Here is a 14,034-nt window from a genome sequence, read left to right on the forward strand (position 1 = left end):
GCCATTGATAAAGATAGAAATCTTTTGTGGTTAATGTTGATTTCTAGGATTTGTTAATCCTAAACTAAGTAATTGTATTTAACTATCAAGAAAAGATATAGTCAAAAAGATTATCTCCGTCTTTTATCTCTTCGATTTATTATGAGATTTTATAACCATGAATATTAACAAAAAGATAAACTTTATAAAATCCCATTGAACTTTTATTTGTTTGAAACTATTTTTAAAGTTAATAACTCTCAATTTAAGGTATTAAACTTTTAATTTTTTGTAATGTTTAAATCCGTTAAGATTTTTCGTTAAATATTTTTAAACGTTTCAAAATACTAATATTTGCATTTTTTTATTTTATTTTTTATATATAAAAAAAAAGTTATTTTAGAAATTTAAAAAATATTTAATAAAAAATCTTAACAGATAAATGGCATTACAAAAAATTAAAAGTTTGATACTTTAAAATTGAGAGTTTTTGAATTTTGAGAATAATTTCAAAATACGTAAAAATTCAGAAAAATTTTGTGAAGTTTCTCCTAACAAAAACCACCATTTGAAGGAGATCCCAATCCAAGCGCAAGAATTCAGATCCAATCATGCCTAGGGTAGAATTTTTATTAGATGATACAATAAGGATGAATTTTCTAATATTTTTGCTGAGCAAAGATGGATTTTTTTAATAAGTTGCAACCTAATTCTGACAATTTTAGTAGAGAGAGAGAGAGGCATATCACTGTCAGAAAAGGAACTCACCAACGTGTCTTGCAATCCCATGTTCCTGATTCATTCTTATTCTTACAGTTTCTGTCATAATTTTCCATCAGATATTTTATACAAAAAAGTTAAAAACATTTAGGCGAAATGAAATTGAAGGAGTCAAACTAAAACCATAATAGATAAATATTATCACTTGAAATTCATGAATGGGAAGCACGGCCTTAAAATCAGCCACAACCAAGAAAAAAATAGCTACTGTTCAACAAAAACAAAGGTAGAAAACTAGAAAGGCTTCCATGTTTACACGAAAACACCTCGAAAGAAGCATTTTAGCTTATAAAAGGTAAGAGGTCAAGGTCTCTTGAATCCTGATGCTTACCGTTTGCACATGTTGAATTTAACAAATGCAAGTGGGTTTGCTTGCGTGACAAAAACAAAGGTCCCCACTTGCTGAGCCTTCTCCTTCCCTGATCTTGGTTTCTTTCAGATCTAAAACCCAATCCCATGCTCTTTAGTCTCCAGATGGTTTGGTAGTCAAAACCCCCCACAAAACAGCTTCTGGGCTGTCTTGATTTTTTGTTTTCTGGTAGAAAAACAGGCAGAGAGTCCAAGGGAAGTGAGATGGGTTTGGTGGGTGTCCAAGAAAACGGGAATGGGGAAATGGGGTTGTCTGTTGTTCCATTGGGGACTAAGAATAAGTACAGGAGGATGGACTCTGAGCTCACTGAGGATGTTGATGATGCTTCACACCACCATCATCAGGAGAACAGGAGTAAGAGTACCAGGAGATTTGTTTTTGCCTCCGCTGTCTTTGCTTCTCTCAACTCTGTTCTTCTTGGCTATGGTATGCTTTTCTTTAACATTGTTGTTGTAGAACTAGTCGTTGTTGTTGTTGTTACTTTTATCAATCAAGTCTCTATGATCTACTATTTGGTTAAAGACTCTTCATTTCACCCAAATCATCAGAATCAATCCTTTGTTTAGAATTTGATTGTCTTTATACATTATTTCACTTTTTTTCTTTTTTTCTTTTTTTTTTTTTCTTTTTTTCTTTTTTTCTGTGGAAGAAAAAAAAAAAAAAAGCACATTTCATCTGATTGTCTAGATTAGCAGGGAAAGGTAATCTCGATTTCCTATGACAGCCAATTCAAAATAACCTCTTATATGATCCCCATGTTTATGCTTGACACTCTTGTATAAAAATTGATTGAGGTTGTTGTTTTGATGAGTCATTCTCTGTAATTGAACACTAATGATGTACATAAAATTGCAAAATTTTTGTTTAACTTGTGGTTGAAGTTGAAGTGATTATTTCTTTCCACTTACCCTCACTGATATTATTATTTTTTCACTTAATTTTGATAATTTAGAACGCTTAATATGGGTGAGTATTTGCTCAGTTTCAGGTGTTACTCTGGTTAAATTTATTAGGAGACTTCATCAGTGCATTGTACGATCTATTTGCTTGGATTTGTTATTATATATGAATCTTATTTTTATACGGCTTTTGAAATTTTATTTCACAGCTTTATTGACAAGGATGAGCATAGCTCGTGAAGTTGTGAGACACATCAGGAGCAGAACATATTGAGTTAAACATTCAAGAAAATTGAAATTTCATCTTTTTTATATAAGAAAATTCTACTAAGTTGTTTGCACACGTTGTTTGCTTTTAAGTTTATATCTGAAGACCGCATGACCCTCTCACTCAGATATTACTGGGGAGTTTCCATGCAGGGGGGAAATGGTTAAATAATAGTCTTTTAGCAGTTCTATTTTGCTCCGTTGTCATCTGATATGATAATTTTCTTCTTTGTTGAGTTCATAATCCATTTATAAAATTCATTTCTTTGTTTCCGACATTCACTGGAACTCTGGCTTTGATATGCCAATTAATTGATGTTCTTTACACAAACTCCTACCTCAATCTCTAAGGAAGTGGTGAAAAATGAACTTTATCTTTTGTTTTTGGTTTTTTTTTCTTTTCACTACAGTCCCACTCATACAACTGATTAATCGATGCATTTGGGGTTTTTCAATATGCAGATGTAGGGGTCATGAGTGGAGCAATTATATTTATTCAAGAAGATCTAAAGATAACTGAGGTACAGGAAGAAATACTTGTTGGGATTTTGAGCGTTGTTTCACTCTTTGGAAGTTTAGCTGGTGGTAGAACATCAGATGCTATTGGCAGAAAATGGACAATGGCCTTGGCTGCTGTTATCTTTCAAATAGGTGCTGCTGTAATGACGCTTGCTCATTCATTCGAAGTATTAATGTTAGGAAGACTCCTGGCCGGGGTTGGAATCGGGTTCGGAGTCATGATTGCTCCTGTCTATATTGCTGAGATATCACCCACCATTGCAAGAGGTTCACTAACCTCATTCCCGGAGATTTTTATAAACATCGGAATTCTACTTGGTTATGTCTCAAACTATATGTTTTCTGGCCTTCCAGCACACATAAATTGGAGAATAATGCTTGGTGTGGGAATTCTGCCCTCAGTCTTCATAGGGTTTGCACTTTTCATAATTCCTGAGTCGCCAAGGTGGTTGGTGATACAGAATCGAATCGAGGAAGCTAGATCAGTGTTGATGAAAACTAATGACAATGAGAGAGAGGTGGAGGAAAGACTTGCAGAGATACAATTAGCTGCTGGAATGACTGGTGGTGAGAAGGGCGAAGAGAAAGCCGTATGGCGCGAACTGTTGAGCCCTTCTCCCGCACTTCGCCGAATGCTGGTAACTGGTTTTGGAATCCAGTGTTTCCAACAGATCACAGGAATAGATGCCACTGTGTACTACAGTCCTGAAATCTTGAAACAAGCTGGGGTTGAGGGGAACTCACATCTCCTTGCAGCCACTGTTGCTGTGGGTGTTACAAAGACTGTTTTTATATTGGTTGCTATTCTTCTTATTGACAAACTTGGCAGGAAGCCCTTGCTCTATGTGAGCACAATTGGAATGACTATTTGTTTGTTCAGTTTGGGACTCTCTCTCTCCTTACTAGGGCAAGGACAGCTTGGGGTTGCCTTGTCAATTCTCTCTGTTTGTGGGAATGTAGCTTTCTTTTCAGTTGGAATTGGCCCTGTTTGCTGGGTTGTAACATCTGAAATCTTCCCTTTGAGATTGCGTGCTCAAGCAGCCGCACTTGGGGCAGTGGGGAATAGGATGTGCAGTGGCCTGGTTGCCATGTCTTTCCTGTCTGTTTCCAGCGCAATCACCATGGGTGGAATCTTCTTCACCTTCTCTGCAGTTTCTGCTCTTTCTGTTCTCTTTGTCCATAAACTTGTTCCAGAAACTAAAGGAAAATCATTGGAGCAGATTGAGATGCTATTTCAGAATGAATATGAGTGGCAAAGAAGTGAAGTGGAGATGGGAGACGTCGAGCATCTTGTGCAGAAACAATGACTGGTTTGAGGAGGTTTACCAGATGAGCCACTATTTGAATCAGAATGCAGAATGGTTTCCAGGTGATCAATATTTTCACATAACTTCTGTTGGAAATGGAATGTGGGATTCTTCAGAATTTGAAGAAAGTAGGGCAGAATACTTTCTGATTTGTAAGGCGGGTTTTACTTTATCTCTTGTACAAATATTGCCTCCCACTTATATAATAAGCTTTGCAATGCGAACAAAACAACTTTGTCCTCATGATACAATATTGGCCGGATATAGTGTGCAGATTGCAAACTTTGGATACTATTGTAAACAAGAAATCTTTAACAATAAGAGAGGAATAAGAAAAAGAGAAGTAAGTAGAATTCAATCATCCTTTTATATATAATTTATAAAAGCAGTTTTTTACTGTTGAAACAATTGTTACTAACTGTGGGAAAAAAATGGTTATTAATGTTACAATTATAATCAAAATAGGACTGTTAGAATTGCAAAGTTCTAAATTTTCAATGTGGGATAAAAGAGAAATACACAGAAGGAAAAGTTGAAGAAAATTTAAGAAAATGAGGGGAAAACTTATTTGATTTAAATAATCTAACAACTACTGAGTTGTTACTGTGTTAATTCTAGCAGAATGTGGGTTTTCAAAGAGAACCTTTGGTGGCATGAATTGGTCTGTGTCAAGAAAGATTCAGTCTCCTTCAGTTAGCAACCAAAGGGTGCACATAAAATCTTATTTGAGATTTTCTTGTTGTAGTCAAGAGATGTAAAGACTCTTATTCAATTGGTTTACTTTAACCACCAGATAATTGTATTAGTATTAACATGTTAGGCAGTCCGAAGATAGAAAATTAAATTTAGCCAAAGGCAATTCTCTCAGTTCTCTCTCCTCAAAAACCCATAGTCTTCCTCCAACGGCTGGCATGGAGGAGGGAGTCTTGGTTCCTTCCTCCTCCCCCTACCCCTCCCGCCCTCTCCCTCTTCTTCTCCCTACCCTTCTCGCCTCTTTTGACGCCAAACCCGTCTCTTCGGAGACCCTATCCGCCTCTTCGGAGGCCTTATCTTATGTTTTTGTTGTATTTTCTTCTTTCAATAACTGCATCACCCAATCCTCCACTGTAAATCCACCGTTCACCGGCATCATCGACAGCTCATAGCCTCGAATCTTCTCTCTTCCTGAAATTTTTGGATTTGATTTTTTCAAAATCAGATCTATGCATTTCGGGAAGCCAACACCATACACGTGCCCCTCCACCTTGTTCCTGGGTGTAGCCGCTCCCGTCTGCCGCTAGAACCGCCGCATACAACCCACGCGCCAGAGCGTGATCAACACGCGCCTGCGAGTAGATCTCACTCGCAGGCGCGCGTAGTCCTCTCTGGTGCTCTACCTCATCCACTTCTACCTCCGCCTCTGGTGCACCTCCATCGTTCAATGCTACTGTCTGACTTGTTCTTGGTTTTGTATTTTGTTTTTATGTTGTTATTTTCTATCATTTTAAGAGTTCCTGCCGCCGTTTGTAATTATATGATCTTTGTGGCTTGGAGAGGATTTTGAAACCTTTTCGGTTACGTTCTTCTCCTTGGATCATTTGGCTGTGCCATCTTTGACACACCAAGTCTTACCGCCTTCATTGGTGTCCAATTTTCTTGGTCTTCGCATTAAGAAAGCATAGGCCCGAGTTATTCATTTGATGCATTGCCTCTTTTTTTTTTTTTTTTTTGTTTACCTTCATGTTTCGGTGGTTTAGGATCTTTTTGTTTGGGTTGCTCAGCCCTTAGCTTGTAATTTATTGTTTCTTATATATATAAACATGTTAGGCAGTCCTAATTTTGTAAATCTACTTTACTTACATCTCTGGTCTGCAAATTTTACAATTATCAATAATTTTAATGTTCAAATTGGTAGCAATTCGAGTAGCAATAACGGAAATCCAAATCCTTTCTTAACTTCTTCTTTTCTTTTCTTTCTTTTTATTTTTTTTTATTTTTTATTTTTATAAATATTGGATGACCACTAAAAGTGATTCTAGTTTATCATGGTTTCTACTTGTTGACTTGAGAACCTTGACTAAGGACAAACCTGCCGTGCTATATTTTTATACGTATCTAGATGGGAATATGCCTTCCATCCATTGATGCACATGCTATTATTATTAAACCATTATCTAAATATTTGAATGCTTACAACTATTATTATTTTCGATGAAGACAATTAATTTCACTCAAAATAAAAAGGCATTGATGCAGGACAAGACATAATTAATTAGATTCTTTAGTTTTATTAATTATTTAGGTTATTAGTATTTATTTTTAAGAGTTGTATTATTTTATAATTCGATAATGGGTTTGGCCCCAAGTCAGTCAAATTAGGTTTAGAGTTTTGTCGCAACTCCCATGGAGACAATTGTTATCATTTTTGCAATGTCACCACTAAAGTTCAATTTCTCTCAATTCAGTCATTCGTGTATTCATCTTTCAATTGTTTACAATCTCATTCCCTGTTAATTTTTTCCAAAATACCTCCATTTGTCTTAGGGGGAAAAAAAAAATAATTACAAAGATTTGGCGGTGGTCCGAATATAACAGTATTTACAGAAATACCCTTGGCTCAATCTTCGCAAAAAAATTTAAATATATAATTTTTTTTCAAAAAAAAAAGGGGGGGGGGGGGGGGGGGGTTGGGGAAAAGATCCTCTCCATTTCATTTGAAAGGGAAAGTATTCATTTAGTGCATTTAGGAAGATAAATTTGTCCAAAAAGATTTACAAAAAAAGGAGAGACAATATTACCCTCCTAAATACACTAAATAGATACTATCAATTTCAAATGAAATAGAAATGATCAATTTCTAAAGGAAGGGGATATTTAGGAAATTTTGTTAGGCTTTAACATGGATGAGAGACGTTGAAAAAAAATAATTAAAGATTCAATATACTAAATTGAGAGATTTTAAATTTTATGAAATATATTAAAAAAGGAGTAACAATTCAAAAGAATAAGTAAATTTTTCCCTAATTCTTTTGGTGGCATCCCCGCTTATGTGGCATGAAATGCCATTTGCTACTTTGCCACTTGCTCACCTGTTCCATGCTCTTCCTATAGAAACTTATAATACAGTAAGCGGAATAATAATAATAATAATAATAATAGCGATAAAATAAACACATAAATTAAGATGATCAAAAATTTAGAGGTTGGAATTTGATTTAGGTGAAAGAGATGATGTCTTACTGGTTCTGTTGCATCGATGAGGATGTAATTAATCCGATTGATTTCGACCTATGTTGGTTACATTTCAATGTAACTACCAGCCCAACTAACCAAGTCCTATAAATTGCATGAATTTCAATAGCTACCAACTAAAAATATAATAACCAAATTACTATAATATAAGTTATATATATATAGACACACAGTTGCTCTTCTGTACGATGAATTTGACCATAAAAGAGAGACATTTCCTACGGATGAACCAGAACCATAGTTGTCTTGTTAAAGTCGCTCATTGTACCTCACTTCTCTCTCCAAAATGGAAAAGATCAAGCACACTCATGTTCAAGTAAGAGAACTAAAGCTTCATGTAGCAGAGATTGGAAGCGGTATGATCTGGGAATCTGAATCTGACACCAAAAACATGTTCTTTTATGGCTTTTTTATTTTTTATTTTTTATTTTTTAAGTTTTTGCTCTATATAATCATGAACTTTTTGTAGCAGGTCTTAAGGTGGTGGTCTTCCTGCATGGGTTCCCCGAAATATGGTATACATGGAGGCACCAGATGGTTGCTGTTGCAAATGCTGGGTATCGAGCAATAGCCATAGACTTCAGGGGCTATGGACTGTCAGACCAGCCAGCAGAGCCAGAGAAAGCTACTTTCAAGGACCTTGTTGATGATATTGCCGGCCTCCTTGACTCTCTGGGCATCAATAAGGTAATTTGCTTGAATATTTGATTCAAAAATCAAAATACAGAAGGAGAGATTCATTCTAACCTATTGAACAAGCTTTGAGTTATCCTGGGAAGAATCTACAGATTCATTCCAACCTATTGAACTCACATATGCTGCCAAATTTTTCTTCAATCACTCATACAAGTGGGGTTAATTGCTACAAATCAATTCCATCCCTTTTAAGTTGTTTATTGATTTAGTTCACTTTTCTACATTTGGACTTAACATCTTTACACGATCTGATCCATTTTAGGTTAGTGCTAAAATTAGTTTCTTGTCTTATCTAAGCTTTGTAGGATTGTTATAAGAGAATCATGATTGTATTGGGAATTTAGGCCCTCTTTTGATTTAAAAAGCAAAAAGTATTAACAAAAGACTCCAAATACATAATTACTCACAAAACATTCAAAACTGTTTTCACTTTATGTCACATTAGAATACTTTTCCAACTAAAAAACAGAAAGTACTCTCTAAAAAGATTGATCAAACCAATCTACAGTTTTTTGAGTTACATATCAATTCAGTTTTCATTATCGATGTCTGTGTTGATTTGTGAATTGAAAACACAACTTTTCAATCACTTTAATCGTTATCGCTTCGTCAATACTATTAGAAGGATTTCCCAAGTTAGAAGAACTTTAAAAACTTGATCATAATATGCATCCCCACAACTTGGATTTTTTGGTACCAGGCTTTTCTTATTGGGAAGGATTTCGGAGCTATTCCAGCATATTTAGCAGCAGCAGTCCACCCAGAAAGGGTGTCTGGTGTCATAACACTTGGTGTTCCTTTCATGTTACCTGGTCCTTCTGCTGTCCAAAATCATCTCCTTCCTGAAGGATTCTATATATCAAGGTGGCAGGTATGCATTCATTTCGACATGAACATTTATGGAATTCTCTGAGTAGGATTTTGTTATCACATATTAAATCATCAGCTTGACCCCAAAACTTAAATCTATCCAAACTTCAAATCCAATTATATTAGACAATCACTCAATGTTATGTTATTGTTGTGATTCCTTTGAAATCCTAGGAAGCAGGGCGAGCAGAGGCGGATTTCGGCCGCTTTGATGTTAAGTCAGTGATAAGGAATATCTACACTCTTTTCTCTGGAAGTGAGGTCCCGGTGGCGGCCAAGGAGCAGGAAATCATGGGCTTGTTCAACCCATCTACTCCTCTACCGCCATGGTTCTCCGAGGAAGATCTCTCAGTCTATGCATCCTTGTATGAAAAATCTGGATTCCGTTTTGCCTTGCAGGTTCCCTACAGGTAAAGAAAAGCCCCCCAAAGTCTGAAAGTAACAGAGCAAGACAATAAAAATACCTGAATATAGCTTACAATTCATCTTCACTTTATACTTCAAGAACCAAATAATGGGTAAAGAAAAAAGAGTAATGCTACTTAGTAAACTGCTATACATTTGCCATACAACTGAGATGACCTTGGAGTAAAAATCAATCCTTGTTTTTTCTTACTAGTATTAATTCAAAGGCTAATTTTTACTGTCATATCTATTGCATGAAAATGTTTGGATATATTTCCACACGGTTGACATCTCCCAAAAGTATGAAAATGGTTGGATATCCACACAGTTAACATATGGGTCATTTTTTGCAGGACTTTAACTGTGGATTGTGGTATAACTGAGCCAAAAGTCAAAGCTCCATCGCTGCTGATTATGGGTGAGAAGGATTATGTCTTCAAATTTCCAGGGATGGAGGAGTATATAAGGGGTGGGGCCGTGAAGCATTTTGTACCTGATTTAGATATTAAGTACATCCCGGAGGGAAGCCATTTTGTCCATGAACAACTCCCGGAGCAGGTGAATGAGCTCATCATCACCTTCCTCAACAAACAAACCATCTGAAGAAGCCGGAGGTGCAAGAATGACCCAATTTTCAGAAAATAGATTGTTTTCATGGCATATGCTTGGTTGTCTTAAAGCACATCTGTTTTGATTTTTGGGAATAAGTGTGACTTTGCCAACCATACTTAGATCTTCAAATTGGGTTTATCTATATATATATATGAGTTTGGATTTCCTGCATTTTGGTGTCAATTTGTGTCTGATATGTATAAAACAATGGAGGATGCAAAGAGTGACAACTATAATGTTACATTTGCTTCTGTTCACCTAGGCCGGAAGTGAAATTACAGTTCCCATCTGATTAAAGAAAATATTCCAAATAAAAAAGCAATGCATAGATGAATATAATTGTAGCAAATGAATTTCTCTTGATACATGTTTAAGCTGCAAGTAGGTAAAATGAAACTCACCTTGTTTTAAGAGGCCAGATTATACATTGTTTCCAACGAGGGTACAAATTTGGCAATTGGGAGTTTGAAAATTCCTGTCTGGTGCATACATCTTTGAGTTCACGAATATGGAATTTGATGAACCAAAGCATACATGTTGGGGATGCTCCTTGGCAGGAAACCTAGCCTCAACAGGTTCAAGCATGACTTATGATGTTTAAACTTGACCAAGTTATGCAGGTACTAATTCTGTTTCATACAAAGACTCAAAATTGTAAAGGCAGACTATGTTAATGTTAATATATGTGTTACTGATGAAGATAATTGAAAGCTGTTGCGCGTTAGAACAAGCAACAGACGACCGCACTAGCGTGAAAGCAGTTGCATTCCATCCGGTGGATGGAAGTTGAGATGGAATCATGTAGAAAAAGCTATTACTTCTGTCATTTTGTAAATCTACTTCACTTGCAATATCTCCAGTTTGCAGTTGTTAAAGTTCAGCAATTTTTTTGTCTGGATTACTGACTATTTGAGTAGCAAACGTGAGAGTTTATATAGGGTCCACGTATCCGAATAGTTCTTGAGATGTCTGTCTAGCTGCTGGTACACGTAAACTCCAAAAAGAGAATCTTTCACATTTTTTACCAAAATTGCTAGCAATCCGAACCAAAAGATACCGGAGATCCAGATTCATTGTTTAGGGCTTGTTCTTAACTTCTTACCACAAATAGTGATTCGTAGTTTATCACTGGGATAACTTGGTTTCTACTTGTTGACTTGAGAACCTCCACTCAAGAACAAACCTGCTATGCTATATTTTTATATGTATCTAGATGAGAATATGCCTTCCTTCCATTGATGCACATACTATTATTATTCAATCATTATCTAATATTTTAATGATAACAACAATATGCCACATTTTTATATGATATTAGATAATATATATATATAGTTGCTCTTCTGTACACGTGTATGGGGAATCATAGAGCCTTGGATACCTTTTGGTACTAGGGCGATGAATTCGACCATAAAAGAGATAGATTTCCTACAGATGAAGCAGAACCATAGTTGTCTTGTTAAGTCACTCCTCTCTCCAAAATGGAAAAGATCAAGCACAGTCATGTCCAAGTAAGAGAACTAAAACTTCATGTAGCAGAGATTGGAAGCGGTATGACCTGGGAAACTGAATCTGACACCAAAAACATGTTCTTTTATGGTCTTTTTTTAATTTTTTACAATCATGAACTTTTTTTAGCAGGTCTTAAGGTGGTGGTCTTCTTGCATGGGTTTCCCGAAATATGGTATACATGGAGGCACCAGATGGCTGCTGTTGCAAATGCTGGGTACCGAGTAATAGCCATAGACTTCAGGGGCTATGGACTGTCTGATCAGCCAGCAGAGCCAGAGAAAGCAACTTTCAAGGACCTTGTTGATGATGTTGCCAGCCTCCTTGACTCTCTGGGCATCAACAAGGTACTATTGCTTGCATATTTGATTCAATCATCAAAATACAAGAATTTCTTGTTAGTCTAAGTAGCTTCCTTTTTTTTGTTTTTTTGTTAGCTGCAGTTAAATCATTAAGTAATATGAGTTATTATGGGAAAATCGACTGATTCATTTCAACCTATGTAACTCACATATGCTTAGCCAAATTGTACTTCAATCACTCATACGTGTGGGGTTAATTACTGGCAAACTACTTTGTAACAATATTTATTAAATTATTAATTTACCTTTTTTGACGGCTCAAGTTTTTGGAATAAGTAGTGATTTAACATGGTATCAGAGTAAATGTCTGAAGTAAAATCTAGTCTCTGTCATTCACCTCGATTCTTTAATCGTCTTGGAAAAAAAAAAAAAAAAAAAGGTAATATATCAAATACTATTAGCAAGATTTCTGTAACTTAGAAGAATTAATCTTAAATCCCCCATTCCGACTACTAATGGTCGTGTTTGTTATCCTCAACCAATTACTGATAGTCATGTTACTTGCCCATCAAGGATTCAAGCAAAATTGAAGTATATTTCGAGGGCCATGCCCTTGTTTGTATCTCCTAAATTGGAGATTCTAGTAAGATTGAAGGGTCTCGAGACGGTCATGCCCATTTCCACCCCTGCTGGTCTGTAGATTGTTCCATTTACGGAACTTTATCTACTTTTACCCCTTTTTTGGAGGCCCTATTTCTTTGATGGGTTGAGTCATTTATTTGATCTATTTCCAACTGCTTTAAGAATGGCTATGTCACCGACTCACCTTCGTTTTTTATTTTCTTGTAACTTCCCATTTTCCTCCCTCCCTGCATTGAAATCATAATATGCATCCCCACAACTTGGATTTTTTGGTACCAGGCTTTTCTTGTTGGTAAGGACTTAGGAGCCATCCCAGCATACCTAGTACCAGCAGTCCACCCAGAAAGGGTGTGTGGCGTCATAACACTTGGTGTTCCTTTCATGTTACCTGGTCCTTCTGCTATCCAAAGTCATCTCCTTCCTGAAGGCTTCTATGTATCGAGGTTTCAGGTATGCCATCCATTTTCACATAAACATTTATGGAATTCTCTAAGTAAGATTTTGTTGTCACATATTAAAACTATCATTTCAAATCCAATTATATTAAGCAATCACTCAATGTTATGCTACTATTGTGATTCCTTTGTAATCCTAGGAGCCGGGGCGAGCAGAAGCGGATTTCAGCCGCTTTGATGTTAAGTCAGTGATAAGGAATATCTACACTCTTTTCTCTGGAAGTGAGGTTCCGGTGGCGGCAGAGGAGCAGGAAATCATGGACTTGTTCAACCCATCTACTCCTCTGCCGCCATGGTTCTCCGAGGAAGATCTCTCAGTCTATGCATCCTTGTATGAAAAATCTGGATTCCGTTTTCCCTTGCAGGTTCCCTACAGGTAAAGAAAAGCTCCCCAAAGTCTGAAAGTAACAGAGCAAGAGGAAAATTGTCCTAATTTTTGTGTAAAATTTCAATATACACCAGAAAGCCAGAGTGCCAGACAACTTTTCTCTTGATAGGTTCTCATGAAACCAGTTTGATCTCCCAAAAAGTATTAAAATGGATGGATATCCACACAGTTGACATATGGTTCATTTTTTGCAGGACTTTAACTGTGGATTGTGGTATAACTGACCCAAAAGTGAAAGCTCCATCGCTGCTAATTATGGGTGAGAAGGATTGTCTTAAAATTTCCAGGGATGGAGGAGTATATAAGGGGTGGGGCCGTGAAGCATTTTGTACCCGATTTAGATATCAAGTACTTGCCGGAGGGAAGCCATTTTATCCATGAACAATTCCCGGAGCAGGTGAATGAGCTCATCATCACCTTCCTCAACAAACAAACCATCTGAAGAGGCCGGAGGTGCAAGAATGACCCAATTTCAGAAAATAGATTGTTTCCATGGCATATGCTTGGTTCCATATATATATATATATGCGTTTGGATTTCCTGCATTTTGGTGTCAATTTGGGTCAGATATGTATAAAACAATGGAGGATGTAAAGAGTGGCAATTATAATGTTACATTTGCTTCTCTTCACCTAGGCCGGAAGTGGAATTACAGTTCCCATCTGATTAAAGAAAATATTCCAAATAATATGCATAGCTGAATATAAATGCAGCAAATGAATTTCTCTTAAAACAAGTTTAAGCTGCAACTCTTGTTTCTTAGAGGGTGAATTCAACATGCGATTCCCAAATTGGAAATGAAA

General features: G+C 36.4%; 2 protein-coding genes and 1 pseudogene across 4 annotated transcripts; all 3 read left to right on the forward strand.

The window, feature by feature from the left end:
* Positions 1–931: 931 nt before the first annotated feature.
* LOC132182831 (Major facilitator superfamily protein) lies at positions 932–4,364 on the forward strand. The gene is made up of 2 exons (XM_059596180.2): positions 932–1,555; positions 2,758–4,364. Exons 1-2 carry the CDS (start codon positions 1,333–1,335, stop codon positions 4,119–4,121), a joined length of 1,587 nt encoding a protein of 528 aa, XP_059452163.2. The 5' UTR covers positions 932–1,332; the 3' UTR covers positions 4,122–4,364.
* A 3,181-nt stretch (positions 4,365–7,545) lies between these two features.
* Positions 7,546–10,106, forward strand: LOC132181380 (epoxide hydrolase 2). 2 transcript variants are annotated; one of them, XM_059594573.2, is made up of 5 exons: positions 7,546–7,708; positions 7,822–8,039; positions 8,749–8,919; positions 9,093–9,328; positions 9,677–10,106. In XM_059594573.2, the coding sequence occupies exons 1-5, from the start codon at positions 7,639–7,641 to the stop codon at positions 9,924–9,926; spliced, it is 945 nt and encodes a 314-aa protein (XP_059450556.2). In that variant the 5' UTR covers positions 7,546–7,638; the 3' UTR covers positions 9,927–10,106. The 2 variants fall into 2 exon arrangements, with proteins under 2 accessions (XP_059450556.2, XP_059450557.2); XM_059594574.2 differs by having other exon boundaries at positions 7,825–8,039.
* Positions 10,107–11,397: 1,291 nt separating this feature from the next.
* On the forward strand, positions 11,398–13,948 carry LOC132182835 (epoxide hydrolase 2-like; annotated as a pseudogene). The gene is made up of 5 exons (XR_015912079.1): positions 11,398–11,486; positions 11,577–11,791; positions 12,668–12,838; positions 12,984–13,219; positions 13,426–13,948. The product of XR_015912079.1 is annotated as an epoxide hydrolase 2-like (transcript).
* The last annotated feature ends 86 nt before the right edge of the window (positions 13,949–14,034 follow it).

Source organism: Corylus avellana, chromosome 5 (assembly GCF_965113065.1).
Source record: "Corylus avellana chromosome 5, dhCorAvel1.hap1.2, whole genome shotgun sequence".
Taxonomy (NCBI): Eukaryota; Viridiplantae; Streptophyta; class Magnoliopsida; order Fagales; family Betulaceae; genus Corylus; species Corylus avellana.